Here is a 16,136-nt window from a genome sequence, read left to right on the forward strand (position 1 = left end):
GAGATTTAACTATATACAAGTAAAATATATTTCAAAATGTTCAAAAACTGATACTCATTTCAATCATGTTTAGCATAAGCTTGTTACAATCAGATACTACAGTCCCCATCCCCAAGCAAATCTGAAAAATTTTGAAATTACAGTTCAAGTTTTTATCACTGTAGAAACACATGAGGAAGTTGCTTTGGGTTACCTTTGTTGTGGATGCTTCAAGAGACTGTAACTAAATCATCAGTCTCAGGTTCAATAAATGATTAAAACCACTTGAAAAGAGTGTTCAAAAATTTGAAAAGCTGTAGCATATGCAGAGCACTAAATTTGGAGCCTAAAGATCAGGCCAGATTGTTACTGGTTTTGTGACTCTATTCATATCACTTAATCTCTGAGTCTGTTTTCAGAGCTCACATACATAACTTGTCCTACATGTTTCATAAACTTGTCCAGGTTTTTTTCCCCCCTATACATTACTTTTCTTTCAATCAAGAATTTACTGAGAATCTATTAAACGATAGGTACTGTGCGAGGCACATTTTGTTATTTTAATGAGGAACCGAAGGTAGAACATTAGAAATGTGACCTTTATGTCTTGGAGAGTTTCAGGATCAAGTGAATGAAATTACACATCCCCACTGAACTTACACACACACACACACACACACACACACACACACACACACACTAGAACAGCTTCCAAGCTTTAAGTTCAAATATAGGATCATACTTGAGTAAGGCTCACAAGGGAAAAAAAGTTGAGATAAGTATTTTCTTAGATATTATGAATCATTTTTGTTTACAGTACCATGCAATTTAAGAAGGCATCAGACATGAAACTATTAAGTGAAAATACTTAAATTTATGTAGAAATAACCAGGATCCAGTTAAGGACATGAAATAACAGGCGAGAAACCATGTTCTTTCTCATAGGTTGCTTGCCTTGTCACTTTGCACTAAACCTTGCAGGGGGGTGAGGGTTGGGGAATTACAGAGATAAAATGTTGAGTGAGGTACAAGAACAAGCAACAGCATTTCTAATATTTTATGAAAGTGTATAAGATTTAACTAACACATCACATACCATTAAAAAGTTATGAAATATAAACAGACCATTTTTAATAAAGCAGCATTCAGATGGGAATTAACTAATTTTCAATCTTTATTAACACAACAGCTCTGTCCACCAACCTAATCTGGTCAATTCTTATTCAATAGTAACAGTTATGAAACATGAATATTCTTTAACAGGCTTCTCATGAAAAAAATCCAGAAATTATACAGGAACGCCTAGGAACTGCACTTCTCGTTAAAATGTGAATTAATTTTAAACATACCGGTTGGAATGTAACTTTGGAACAAAGTACATGGAGGAAAAAAATAAAACAAAACATATATACATGCATTTAACGCAGATACGGTTATGACTGTCAGTATCAACGACGATCTATAACTACTTTGGCTCCACATAAACCTTTAATATCCATTCTCTTAAAGCCAATGTGGTTTGTTTATAAAGATTCAGAACCGGGAGATTTCCTGGCGGTGAAAGACGAGAAGTTACTTTTTTAAGTATTTTCTAATGAAGGCTCTCTTACAATGATACAAAGTTTTGTAGGTTAGTCCAAACCATGAGCTACCTGGGGTTGGCGAAAGGGTGTACTCAGAGGTCAGAAGGGAATTCTAGAGATGAAGGCCAAACCGTGTCCAACCATTAATAATTCCCCTTCACCAGGGTAAAAGCACGTAGGAATCCCGTTGCAATCTAGAAAAAGGCTGGTGGGAAGGAACCAGAATAGAAAGTGGGAGCACCACAACAGATTTAGTTAACAGCATTTAGAAGTCTCCATGCAACCCTTCCTCCCCTCCATCTCTATCAGACCGGGCTATCCTCTCCACGTCCGAAGGCTGAGGCGTCAGAGAGAGATGTGGGGTCAGGGTGGCTCCACCCGGCAAGTCCCCTCCCTAAGTTTTCCCTCTGTTGATCCCAGATCTCAGTTCTGAACCGACCTAAGAGCTGGTCCAGGGCTGGGAGCCCGGTTGATACCAGCAGCTGTCCGTTCCGCACCGACGGTCGTGTGCCCGCGATGGACACCAGTCGAGAGCCGCCGCTGTCGCTACTGCTGGCTCTAGGACCCCTCCTCTGGAAACTGGTGACGTTGTTCTTGCTGGCTGCCGCCGCCACAGACCCAGTACTCCCGGTGCCGGTACCGCAAGGCCCCACTGCCGCCATTTTGGAGCTTCCCGCGTTGACCCAATAGGAACTCTGGGAATTCAAGCAGCGGGCCTGTCAGAGCCAGCCCCAGACTCCCGCCTCCTTGCCCCGTACCGCAGCTCTCGTAGCCAATAGGACTTAGATTTCCTCCCGAGTTAACCAATCGCAAGGAGTCTTGCTGAAAAGTGCACCCTACGTAAGGACGGCGGACTTCTGCGAGGTCCAGGTGAGACAGGTCCACCTGAGGCCTGGATGAGAATCTTCCCGGGTTCTTTGGGGCTGGAGGTGGGTAATATCATTCAACATTGCTCTCGTTTTGAGTGTCTTCATTCACGTAGACTTAAAGAAAAGATTGGTGGAGCGATACATCAGGCTCCCACCAGCAGGATTTTGCACCTTTTTCGGCTCGTCTGTAAAGAGGAAAGATACTTTCTCCCGCCCCCTTCTGATGTCCGAGAGAAAATTCATTCCGCCTTCCCCCATCATTTTTTTTTTTTTTTTTTTTGAATGGTTGTGTTATATTGAAGGAATTGGAACTCTTACCTTAGTGAGTTGCTTGCTGGGTATCTGGGCTCAGTTCGTCAGTGGCAGGTGGGTTGGATTTAAACCTTAGAGCGAGAACTCTTGAGCTTTGAGGCGGTTTGGTTTTCCTCTGTCTCAAAGAGCAAATGACAAAATGTACTTCTCTGACAAGTCCCCATGAGAAGCTTTCGTTAATTTTAATTAGTGCTTCTGGAAGTCTTGGAGCGCCTTTCTATAAGTGGTGTGAATGACAAGTGTTACTCTGACAACCTTGTTCACACATTTAATTGTCGTTTGCTGTTAAGGCAGCTGCAAATAACAGAAAATACTTGAGTTTCTTTCCCCCAAAACTGGTAAGAATTAGATGTGTATATACTTTCTTTTTCTAGTGATTTGTGAACTCTGAATTGAGAGCTTTCTTATTAGAATTGGATTTTTATGGGCGGGGAGTGGGAGTGTGTGTGGACAATGTAATTTAAAGCTGTGTCTTTGGATTTAAAATTTTCTCAAAACTCATGGCGGGGATGATGTATAGTAAATGTTTTTTTTAAGGCATTCATGATTGACAAATGTCTAAACTGAAAAATCATGCCCGCACTACAAAGTTATTATTAGTTTTGACAGTGAAATACAAACATCATTGAAATCCTTGCCATTGACTTGTTTTAAATCTCAATGACCCGTTAAAACTATGGCTGATTGTATTTGAAAAATTGAAATTACTTTTGCTAAATAGTGCCTGGAGTTTTTCATTTGGGGAGGTCTTTTGTTTTTTTTTTGGATTTTTTTGTTTTTTTTAAAGAAAAGTGTTTTGGGGGAATAAAACTCCATGTTGCTATTTAACAATATATCAACTGGAAAACTTGATCAAGGTTTAGATAATTTCATTTTGAATCTTTTGCCAGTATAATAAATCTGTAGTGTCAATCATTCAGTAAATAGCAGTTGAGTGCTTACTGTCTGCTTAGACCTAACCTTGCCATTTTAGGCCTATAGAAGTAAAATATTGTCATTTGGTGGTAATGGTAGAGTGATAAGATTAACACATTAGAAAACAGAACAGCTATTGAACACATTGAATAGTATGTGCTAATTTTGTCCTGTAGTAAATAAGTACTAAGAAGAACAAAACAAAAAGTGGCAAAACAGTCTAATATCAAGTAGAAACATCTTGGATATTTTTGCTGATCTGAAAACTTTGAAATAATACTACAAATATTGAATTTGCATAGGTTTCTTTATATTCCCTTGTTTTCTACTCTGTTTACCTTTTAGAACAGGTGATGGTGTGATATTTTCCTTGCCTTATTACTAGAAATGAAGACTTATTTTTTAACTTTATAATTCGGGAAGTATGACTGGTACACCAAGGCAGTCCTGAAATTAAGCTATATATTTGGTATAACATGATCATAGAGCAAATTAATTTAATCTGTCTTAATCTTTTTTTTTTTTACAAAGACAAAACCTTTGCTCTCAAAGCAAATAATCCAAAATACTTGAATTTACCATTATGTAGAGTTGAATATAAAACATTGGAATAAATGCAGTATTTGTGAAAGGGAAGAGTTAAACAGGTATATGTTTAGGCATGGTGTTAATATCGATTGATAACAATTATTTAGTTAAATCCCAAAGAATATACTAATGCTCAGGTTATAGGAGAAAGAATACTTAGTCTCTGCCCTCCTTGAGTGCACAGTTAGGGGGATAGGTGGGTAAACAGGACAGTGAAGTATATTATAGAGCCATGAGGACAAATGTAGGATACCTAATTTGGACTGAGAGAAAGGAGTCTTGGAAAGTTTCCTCTGAGGAGGAAGCTTAATCTGAGTTTTGAAGGATGTGTAGAAGATACAGGAATTATGGAGAATGGAAGCCATTGCAGAGAATGGAAAGACTGCTCCTTTAATAAATCTCTCATTGCTTCTCTGCAAGTAGTTCTCATGATTTATACAGAGTGCTTAAAAAAAAAGGGGAAACTGGAGAAGTTAGACAAAGCTCTAATTGATTTTCTTAAGGTAGTGAATTTTTATCCCCTTAAGGATAATGGGAAATCGGAAATCTTGACAAATTTTAAGTGAAGGAATAACAATGATCATATTTGATTGTTATGTTTTGGCTAAAAGTATGCTGGAAGAAAATGGATTGTCTGAAAGTGAATGGGATATAGAGAAAGGAATACAGATTACTATAAAGGGTAGAATTGATATGATCAACGAAAGTTGACAGGAGAAATCAAAGATTATTAACAGGTTCCTGCCTTGAGCAGTTTTCTGGATAGCAGAGGATAAAGAATAAAAGGGGAACAGCAGAATTTTGTAGTAGTGGTGTTGATTGTTTTAGGGAATGGAAGATTATAAAATGAGTTTTTAAATCTGTTTTGAATGTGTTTAATTGGAGGTACCAGTGGACTATCCAAATGGAGATGTCCATTACTCAGTACGCAATGTGAGAGAGGGATCTCTAGATGAAATATAGATTTGAAATTAATTAGCACATGGTGGGAGTTTACCCCAGGGAATGGATAAACTTACAAAGGATACATATACTTTAGAATGAGAAGAAAAAAGAGCTGAGAATAGCTTTGGGGAATGTGAACATTTAAAAGCTGGACAGAGGAACAGATAGTAAACTAAGATTGGAAAGTGATTATTTGATTTAATAATAATGGTTTATTTTGGCTTTGTTAAGGACAAATTTGATGAGGTAGTAAACTGAAAACTCAAATAATTGTATTTAGAGTTGAATGTCAAGTGAAGCTGACTATTACGTAAAATTAGACCATTTTATGTTTTAGAAAGCTTAACTGTGAAGGGGGATAGAGAGATGACAAAGATTTAAGGGAGGAGTTTTATTGTTAAAGAGAATGAAGGTACTGGAAAACAACTCTAGACAATTGATAAAGAAAAGAACCTGAATGAAGTGGAAGGAATGGAATCTGAAGCACAGGAGAGGGATTTGAAAGGAGTGGATACTTCAATGGTTAAAGGGTGTAAAAGAAAATAAGGTTCCTGCTTTCTGCCATAAAATCTTGGAGTCCTTAAGACCATTTTCTCTTTTTATTCCATAGTCTTATCTTCATCCACTCCCAGGACCGCAGTTACCATTTATATACTTTTGACTATATACCGCTGACTAACATTTATAGTTCAGATTGCTTCTCTGATCTCCAGAGTAATAAAATTTAGATACTTATTTTACCTGTTTCTTGAAAGTCTTAGTGGGACCTCAAACTCATAATGCCCCAGACTGAACTTCCTCTAGTGACCATTTGTAGAATTAGTTGCCTAAGCTAAGGAACCTCACTACACTCAATTCCTCTCTCAAGCTTCATTTTGCCATATCCAGTCCATTACCAAGACCTGTGGAGTTTACCTCTTAATAGCTCTCTAATCCATTCTAGCTCATTTAGTCCTCATCTTTGGTTCCTCTGTAGTACACTTTCCATTCAACAGCCATCCTGATCTTTTCAAAATAGAAGTCTGGTCATATAATATAAAAACAAAAGTTCTTAAGGAACTGCATGTAGTTCTCTCTGTCTACCTCTCTGGCCATATCGCTATAAATTCCTTTATTCTCTGCACTTTGGCATTCATTTGTTTTTCTGTACTCACCATGTTCCCTTCTTCCAAAAGACCACTAGTTAACTTCTACTTATTGTTCACATCTCACTTCAGCATACACATTCAGTGAAGGCATCGTATTAAAATGAAATCAGCTGCTATATATCAACAATGAACAAGTGGAATTGGAATTTTAAACAATACAATTTACATTAGTAGCCAAAAACTGAAATACTTAGGTATAAATCTAAAAATATATGCAAGGTCTATATGAGGAAAACTACAAAACTCGGATGGACTAAATAAATGGGAGAGATACTCCATTTTTATGGATAGGAGATTAAATGTTGTCACAATATCAGTTCTTCCCAACATGCTCTATAGATTCAATGCAATCCCAATAAAAATCCCAGCAAGTTATTTTATGGATATTGATAAGATGATTCTAAAGTTTATGTGGAGAGGCAAAAGACCACAAATAGCCAACAAAGTATTGAAGGAGAATAACAAAGTAGGAAGGCTGATGCTACCTAACTTCAAGACTTACTATAAAGCTGTAGTAATCAAGACTGTGTGGGATGGGCAAAAGAATGGAGATCCCAGGAACAGACTCAGGTATAGTCAACTAATCTTTGAGAAATGAACTAAGTCAATACAGTGGAGCAAAGAAGGTCTTTTTAATAAATGTTGCTGGAACAACTAGACATGCAAAAAAAAAAAAAATATCTAGGCACAGACCATACACTCTTCAGAAAAATTAAAGTGGATCACATACATAAATGTAAAATATAAAACTCCTAGAAGGTAACATAGGAGAAAATGTAGAGAACTTTGGGTATGGTAATGCTTTTTCTAGGTACAGCATCAAAGACATGATACATGAAAGAAAAACTTAGTAAGCTGGACTTCATTAAAATTAAAAACTGCTCTGTGAAAGACAATGTCAAGAAAGTGAGAAGAAATGCCACAGACTGGGAGGAAAATATTTGCAAAAGATATTATACATCTGATGAAGTACTGTTATCCAAGATATACAAAGAACTCTTAACAGTAAGAAAACACCCTGATTTCAAAAGGGACCAAAAACCATAACAGACACCTGACCAAAGAAGATACAGATGGCAAATAAGCATATGAAAAGATGCTCCATATCATCTGTCATCAGGGAAATGCAAATTAAAGCATTGAGATACCAATGTACACCTATTATAATGGACAAAATCCAGAACACTGACAACACGAAATGCTGGCGAGGATGTGAAGCAATAGGAACTCTCATACATTGCTGCCAAGAATACAAAATGGTACAGCCATTTTTTGAAGACAGTTTGGAAATTTATTACAAAACTAAACACTCTTACCATACAATTCAGCAGTTGTGATTCTTGGTATTTACTGAAAGGAGTTGCAAATATATCCACATGAAAACCAGCACATGGATGTTTATAGCAGCTTTATCCTTAATTGTCAAAACTTGGAAGCAACCAAGATATCCCTAAGTAGGTGAATGGATAAATGAAGTGTGGTAGTCCAGACAGTGGAATATTATTTGGCGTAAAAAACAAATGATCTAATCAAGCTGTGAAAAGATGTGGAGGAACCTTAAATGCAAATTACTAAGTGTAAGAAGCCAATCGGAAAAAGTTGCATATTGATTCCAACTATATATTTTAGAAAAGGCAAAACTATGGAGACAATAAAAAGATCATTGTTTGCTAGAAGTGTTTAAGGGGAGAGATGAATAGGCAGATCATAGAGGATTTTTAGGGGAGTGAAAATATTCTGTATGATATGATGAATATATGTCATTGTATTTTGGTCCAAACCCATAGGATGTACAGCACCAAAAGTAAACCCTATGGTAAACTGTGGACGTTGGGTGATTATCATTTGTCAGTCTAGGTTCATCCTTGTAAAAAATGTACCATTCTGGTGAGGGATGTTGATAATGGGGGAAGCTATATATGTATGGGGTCAGGAGTATGTGGGAAATTTCTGTACCTTTCTCTCAATTTTGTTGTAACCCTAAAACTCTTCTAAAATAATAAAGGCTCTAAAAAATAAGCACATCTCCCCAAAATGAAGTCAGCTATATAAAATCGCAATCTGAGGGTTCCATAAGCAACACATATCACCCTTGTGGCCACATAGTGGGACCATTTCCACAAGGGTTCCAAGTTGGTATTCTTTAGGCACAATGGAAGGTCTTCAGGTACAATGAAAGACTTCAGTGATCTATTTAAGGTACACCAGGGAACATAATGGTCATGGTAGGCCACTAGTACCCCAATGACAGAATGGATACTCCTTTGGTTGGTATTTCAGGGGCTTTTCTGAGACCTAGGGTCCATATTACTATTGTGTTAGTAAAGGTAAAGCATATAAGAGATACTGTGGAAACTTACTACAGGGCCTGATGGTATTCTGGCAGCATGATTGAATGAATGAATGCTGACTGAGGTCATGTCTGCACAGAAGGGGTTCTTGGATACCACATAACACCCTTTTGCTTTCCTGTCGGTATACTCACAAAGGGAAATCACAGTCCTGACTTCCACCATCACAGGTTTCTTCTACCTACTTTTGTACTTTATATAAATGAAGTCATATACTGTTTACACTTGTGTTTGACTTCTTTTGTTCATTATATTTGTGAAATGATTGTTATTAATGTGTACAGTTGTGGATTATTTCTGTATAGTATTGCTGCATAGTATTGTGTAAATATATCACAGTTCATTATCCATCCATTCTACTGTTGAAAGGGTTTTGGCTAGTTTACTGTTTGTGGCTAAACATTTTTCTAATGTGGCATTACCAATTTACATTCTTACAAGGAATATTTGAGAATTTCAGTTGCTTCTCATCCTTAACCAAGGAGACTATTCATGTCTTTGTCAATTTTAAAAAATGGGATTGTCTTTCTCCCTGGATTTGTAGTTCTTTTTATATATTGAATAAGAGCCCAGTCTCAAGTAAATATGTTACAAATATCTTCTCTTAGTCTGTGACTTGCCTTTTCACATTCTTAATTGTCTTGATTTTAGTCAAAATGTATTTTGATGTATCAGTTTTTCTCTTTATGGTCTAGCACTTTATGGCTAGGTTTGCCTACTTAAAGATTCCAAAGATGACCTCAGTGTTTTCTTCTAAAAACTCTGCTGTCTACTTTTAAACATTTCAGTCTCCATTCTGTCAGAATTGATTTTTTGTCTTTGGTGTGAGGCATGGCAAAGGTGTATTTGTTTTTCCTATATAGATAACCCTGTTGACCTAGCACCATTTATTGAATAGGCATTTCTTTCCCTGCTATTGAATCATCCCTTTTTCATAAATAAAGGCACACGTGTTAGGTAGAGTTCTTTCTGGACTGTTCATTCCATTGGTTAATTTGAGATTCTTCAGGTTCTTCAGAAGGGTGACTTGTTTTTTTCTGAGTTTTAAGCACCTGTGTTTTACTGTGCTTAAGTTAAATCAGTATAAATAAGAAACTCGCTCTTTGGCAGTCCTTTTTTATAATTTTGACGTCCCCCCAAATCTTTTTGTTTCTGTTTAAACTTCCTATAGAGCCTTCCTATAATTTTTTTTTGTTTTGTTCTGAGTTTATGGTTTATCTATGAGAGGGTTTGTCTGTTGTGAGCTTACTTGACCATAACAGAAGCAGCTCTTAGCTACGCTTTTAGTGACTGTATTATTTCTTCTTTTAAAAAAATTGCTAATATTGGTTATTTGTGTTTCTTTTTGCTATTTTTTTATTGTTAAGTTTGCTATGAATTTTTCATTTTTATTTTTCTAAAAAAACCCCCCAATGTTTGGCTTTTAAAATTTTCTGTTTTATGTTTACTTTCTATTTTATGAATTACTGCTCCCTATTATTTTTTTCCTTCTACATTCTTTGGTTTTGATTTGCTGACATTTTTGTTTCCCTCCCTGTGATAATAGCTTAATTACTTCATTGATTTTCTGTCTTCTATTATGCTATTTATAATTAAGGGTATAATTTTCTATAAGTACTGCGTTAGCTGCGTGCTACAAATTTTAACATTTTACATTTTCATCATTTATTTCTAAATAATTTTGACTTTTTGTTTTGATTTTCTCATTGACCTATAAAAATTTTAGGACACTGTTGAGAGTGCCGAAATACCAAATTATATTGAATTCCAAGAAAGCAGGTGTAATCGGGGACTTTCTAGAGCACATGAGTACTTATGTCATCCTAATTTTAGTGGATATTTAAATATAAACAGAAAACTGGAGGGTTTAAGTTAAAATTTAAAAATCCATTGCATACTAATATCTTGGAATAGTCAATGTTATAGGGTAAATGTGTTAAAAGGTAAACAGGTTTTATTCAAAGAGATTTGTCAAGTTTATCTATAAAAGTGAACAAGACATTTTTAGTGGTAAACACTAAAACACTAAAAATTTTGAGTGATTATAGAAAAACATCCAGAACTAGAATGATTTGGCATTGGGATATCTCCCGATCAAAGACTGTCATTCATCTTTGCATGTAGCCCAAGTAAGGAACTGAACAGCTACGGACTGTGCCTGTATCAACTTTTGTGTATCAACTTGAGGAGTCTCATAGGCATAAAGCTGCTGTGCTAATCTAAGCCTGTGTGTTGTTCTTACTGTCCTGGACGTTTCTCCTAAGGTGTGATTAATTCCTCCTCAGAATGAATAATTATGGGAGTCCAGGGTAAGGCCAAATATTTAAAATCATTCCATGTTAAGTTTCTTACATCGTATCTGCTGATAGTGCACGAAGAAGGGACACACAGACCAGTGAAGCTCCTCTTTGAAGAAATACATAATTCTTGGCCCAATGAGTAGTGTTAGCCGAGGGAAATATATATTGACTGCTGTTTTCTAGTTAATAGTCTGAGGTACTTCATATACTGGATATGAAAATTCTAGCAGGATAAATGAAAATTAAAAATCCTAGCAAATATTCTCATCATTAGCTCTTAACTAAATTAGAGTAATGTATTACACAACTTTTGTAAAACTTTTTATTCATGGCTCTTGCTCTATATACGTAAGCCTACCTTTCTTTGAGTTACATTTTCTTAGGAAACATGTTTGTATTATTTTCAAATTTGGTAGCATTAATTTCATTCTGTACATTGAATTCTATTATAATCTCATCCATATCTATGATGATATTTAGATTTTCATTTACAGCATTGTATCTTTATCTTTGGATTTTCTCTTGATTCATGTTTTTCTCTCTGAATAACTTTGAAATATTTGAAAAAATATTAACTTTGAAATATGTGAAAATATATTTTAGTGGTACTCTTCATGGAATGACATCTTAGATTATATGCATTATTACCTTTTCTAATATTGCTAATTTCTTTTTCTGAATTTAATCTTTCTTACTGCTTCATTTCTCGTAGGTTTTTTTCTTTTCTTCATTATAGTACTTTTTTTAAAACAAGAATTAAAATACAGTTCTGGTAATCTATTATGGTAATTTCCAGATAAGCCCTGTCCAGTAGAACTTCCTGTGTTGGTGGAATCTCATGTAATTTTCACATGTCACAAAATCTACACTGTCTAGTACAATAGTTATTAAATACATGTGGCTATTGGGCACTTGCAGTGTGGTTAATATAACTGAAGAACTGAAGTTTAAATTTTATTTTAATTACTTAAATTTAAACACTACATTGGGCTAGTTGCTACTATATTGGACAGCATAGCTCTAGATCAAGATTTGGCAAACATTTTCTGTAAAAGACCAAATAGTAGATGTTTTAGGCTTTGCAGACCATGTGGTCTCTGTTGTGACTTAGCTCTGCTGCTGTAGCACAAAAGCAGCCATCGACAACTTGTAAATGAATGAGCATGGCTGTGTTCCAGTAAAACCTTATTTGCTAAAATGGAGTCATTTGGATTTGGCTGATGGTCCCTAGTTTGACAAGCTCTGCTCTAGATAAAAGATGTGGCTAGGGGATATATACTTTTCTTTTTCCTGCTCTGCATTCCCTGGGTTCTTTCTGTTATTTTTTTTCATGTGTGTGTGTGTGTGTGTGTGTGTGTGTGTGTGTGTGTTGGAGGGGAGAGAGGAGTGTTTCTGCAACTTTTTTTTTTGGTGCCAATTTTAAATAGTTTTATTTCAGACATTGCATTTTTCACTTTACAATACAGTGCTTATAAAGTACATCATTATTTCCTTTCCCTGTGCACATATTCCATATTCAAGTATTAAGAATGCCCAGTTTTTTTAGTATATAGCAGCACAACTTTAAAACTGCTGTGAATTTGCTACAAATTTGGGTCCTTCCATATTTTGTGTGGAACAATGACAAAGTTATGCTCAAGGTTGGCTTAATCAATCTCTTCAATGGTGGGTCCAGAAGAGGCACCACCAGAAGGAGGGGTCCACCACCAGGGAAGCCTCCAGGCATCCCTCCTGGCACTCTGGTACAGCTTGGTAATGATGGGATTGCAGACTTTTTCCAGCTCTTTCCGCTGATGTTCAAATTCTTCCTTTTCTGCAATCTGATTCTTATTAAGCCAGTTGATGATTTCATTGCACTTGTCAAGAATCTTCTGTTTGTCCTCATCATTGATCTTGCCTTGGAGTTTTTCATCTTCAACAGTTGCTTTCATGTTAAATGCATAGGATTCAAGTGAATTCTTGGAAGGCACCTTGTCCCTCTGCTTCGCATCTTCAGCTTTGTACTTCTCAGCTTCCTGGACCATGCGCTCGATGTCTTCCTTGCTTGGGCGACCCTTGTCATTAGTGATGGTGATCTTGTTCTCTTTTCCTGTACTTTTATCCACAACAGAGACATTGAGGATGCCATTGGCATCAATATCAAAAGTGACTTCAATCTGAGGAACATCTCGAGGTGCAGGAGGTGTGCCTATGAGCTCAAACTTGGCAAGCAAATTGTTATTCTTGGTCATGGCCCTCTCACCTTCATAAACCTGAATGAGAACAACAGGCTGGTTGTCAGAATAGGTAGTGAAGGTCTGTGTCTGCTTGGTAGGAGTGGTAGTATTTCACTTGATGATGACAGTCATGACTCCACCAGCAGTTTCACTGCCAAGGGAAAGAGGAGTGACATCCAACAGCAGCAAATCTTGAACATTTTCACATTGTCTCCAGGTAGGATGGCTGCCTGGGCATCTGTACCATAAGCAACAGCCTCATCAGGGTTGATGCTGTCATTCAACTCTTTTCCATTGAAGAAGTCCTGTAGGAGTTTCTGAATCTTTGGGATACGGGTAGAACCACCCACCAAAACAATGTCATGGATCTGGGACTTGTCGAGCTTGGCATCCCGAAGGGCTTTCTCTACAGGGTCCAGGGTGCCACGGAAAAGGTCAGCATTCAATTCTTCAAATCGGGCACGAGTGATAGAGGTATAGAAGTCAATTCCTTCATAGAGCGAATCAATCTCAATACTGGCTTGGGTGCTGGAAGAGACTGTACGCTTAGCATGTTCACAAACTGTACGGAGGCGACGGACAGCCCTCTTGTTCTCACGATGTCCTTCTTATGCTTGCACTTACTTGAACTCTGCATTGAAATGGTTGACCATCCGGTTGTCAAAGTCTTCTCCACCTAAGTGGGTGTCTCCAGCTGTAGATTTGACCTCAAAGATTCCATCTTCAATTGTGAGAATTGACACATCAAAAGTGCCACCTCCCAAGTCAAAGATCAGCACATTTCTTTCAGCTCCAACCTTTTTGTTTAAGCCATAAGCAAGAGCAGAAGCAGTTGGTTCACTGATTCTAAGCACACTGAGACCGGCGATAGTTCCAGCGTCTTTGGTAGCCTCTCTCTGAGAGTCATTGAAGTAAGCAGGTACTGTGACGACAGCAGTGGTAACAGTATTCCTGAGGTAGGCTTCTGCAATTTCCTTCTTCTTTGTCAAAACCATAGATGGCACTTCTTCTGGTTAGAAACTTTTTATCTCTCCCTTGTATTCTACTTGGACCTTGGGCCTGCCAGCATCACTCACCACCATGAAGGGCCAATGCTTCATATCAGATTGAACAACAGCATCATGAAATCTACGTCCATTCAGGTGTTTGGCATCAAAACCTGTGTTGGTGGGGTTCATTGCAACTTGATTCTTTGCAGCATCACCGATCAATCGTTCAGTATCAGTAAAGGCGACATAACTTGGGGTGGTTCGGTTTCCCTGATCAGTAGCAATTATTTCCACTTTTCCGTGTTGGGAGACACCCACACAAGAGTAGGTGATGCCCAGATCAATGTCAACTACAGGTCCCTTAGACATGGTTGCTTCAGTGTAAATGTGTCTTGTGAAGAAGACAGATCCCGACAGCTGCCCCCTTGTTCAATCTCCTGCAACTTTTAAAGAGAGACTATTACTCTCCTTGAGTTGTTACTATTTCTTCAACTTCTATTCCAACTTTTATATTTCTTTGTATGTGGGAGGAGATGGTAGATAGGCATTGCATTTTAAATTTTTTTAAACTCTACTCTTTGTTCTTTTTAATTCTACTCTCATATGCCTCTTGTTTCATAGGTGCAATATCTTATCGAAAACCTTGGAAGATGTTAAATGGAATTCTTTTCCTTTTTTCCCCCTCCCTGAATTACCTCTCATTTCTCCAGAGTTGCTTCATCTGTTTTCCGTCGTGGGCTGCCTTTTTCCTTCTTGTGGTTTCTTTAAATATAGGTGATCCTTGGTTGTCCATTCATATTGATATATGACCAATTGAATAATATAACTAACTGGAGGGGATTTTCTCTTGTTTTTCCCTAGAATGTTTTTACCCTAAATGGAAAGAATATTGATGGGGAATTCCTTGTAGGTAGGTAAGACTTATTTATTGGTGTGCTTTGCTCAGTGGATAAACAGAGCAAGCAGATAGGTAGGGATTTTATCTAATAGCCAAATAAGGAGGATCTATCCTAGGTTTCCAAACACCATACTTTGGAGCCCAAATTCCTGTCAAGCAGATATTCTTTTTTTTTTAAAGTCAGTTATCCTTCATAATTATTGAAGGAACTGCCAAAGAGTTTTCCACCGTTACTGAACCATTTTGCACCAGGGTTCCAATTTCTCCACATCTTCAGCAACTTTGGTTATTTTCTGTTTTTTGGATATCCTAGTAAGTTTAAAGTGATATATTATTGTGGTTTTGATTTGCGTTTCCCTAATGTTTGTGATGTTAGCATCTTTTACAATCTTGATAAGCTGAGAATTTTCCAAATTATCTGGTGTCAATTTCTTTTTGCTTAACAGTACCTCAATTTCTCTCTTTTGTCTCAAATTACTTACTATAAGCATCAAGGAGAAATCAGTACACACCTTCAACACATTGCTTGGAAATCTTAGCTAAATACCCAAGTTCATTGCTTACAAGTTCTACTTTTCACCCAACAGTAGAACACACGTCAGCCAAGTTTTCTGCTACTTTATAACAAGGATTGCTTTCTTTCCCCTTGTTTCCTTCTTAAGACTTCAACAGAAGCCTTTTAATATTCATATTTCTACAACATTCTATTCCTAACAATATATATGTATGTTCTCTAAAAGTTTTCTCTGCCATCTTGTTCACTTCCTTCTGAGCCTTCACCAGAATCTCCTTTACATCTCTATTTCTACTAGCAGTCTCTTCAATCTTTTTTATTTTTAGTTATCTGTTACAGCAGTACACTACTTCCCAGTACTAAAATTTATATTAATTTCCTAGGACTTTCATAACAAATACCACAAACTTGGTGGCTTAAAACAACACAAATTTACTTTGTCACAGTTTTGGAGGCCAGAAGTCCAAAATTAAGGTGTCAGCAGAGGCACGTTTATTCCAGAGGCTCTAGGGGAGAACCCTTCCTTGCC

At 36.9% G+C, this 16,136-nt stretch overlaps 2 protein-coding genes and 1 pseudogene across 2 annotated transcripts in view; 1 reads left to right on the top strand and 2 right to left on the bottom strand.

The window, feature by feature from the left end:
* ELP4 (elongator acetyltransferase complex subunit 4) overlaps positions 1-2,338 on the bottom strand; it is a 213,802-nt gene extending 211,464 nt beyond the window's left edge. The window contains exon 1 of the mRNA XM_033119874.1: positions 2,002-2,338. Within this exon, the coding sequence (XP_032975765.1) occupies positions 2,002-2,224 (223 nt within the window). The 5' untranslated portion in view covers positions 2,225-2,338. The remainder of the gene's footprint in view (positions 1-2,001) is intronic.
* A 39-nt stretch (positions 2,339-2,377) lies between these two features.
* Positions 2,378-16,136, top strand: part of IMMP1L (inner mitochondrial membrane peptidase subunit 1) — a 105,557-nt gene continuing 91,798 nt past the window's right edge. Inside the window, exon 1 of the mRNA XM_033119876.1 lies at positions 2,378-2,491. The gene's annotated coding sequence lies outside the window, so the exon portion shown is untranslated. The remainder of the gene's footprint in view (positions 2,492-16,136) is intronic.
* LOC117030120 (heat shock cognate 71 kDa protein-like) lies at positions 12,637-14,564 on the bottom strand (annotated as a pseudogene).

This window comes from Rhinolophus ferrumequinum, chromosome 11 (assembly GCF_004115265.2).
Source record: "Rhinolophus ferrumequinum isolate MPI-CBG mRhiFer1 chromosome 11, mRhiFer1_v1.p, whole genome shotgun sequence".
NCBI lineage: Eukaryota > Metazoa > Chordata > Mammalia > Chiroptera > Rhinolophidae > Rhinolophus > Rhinolophus ferrumequinum.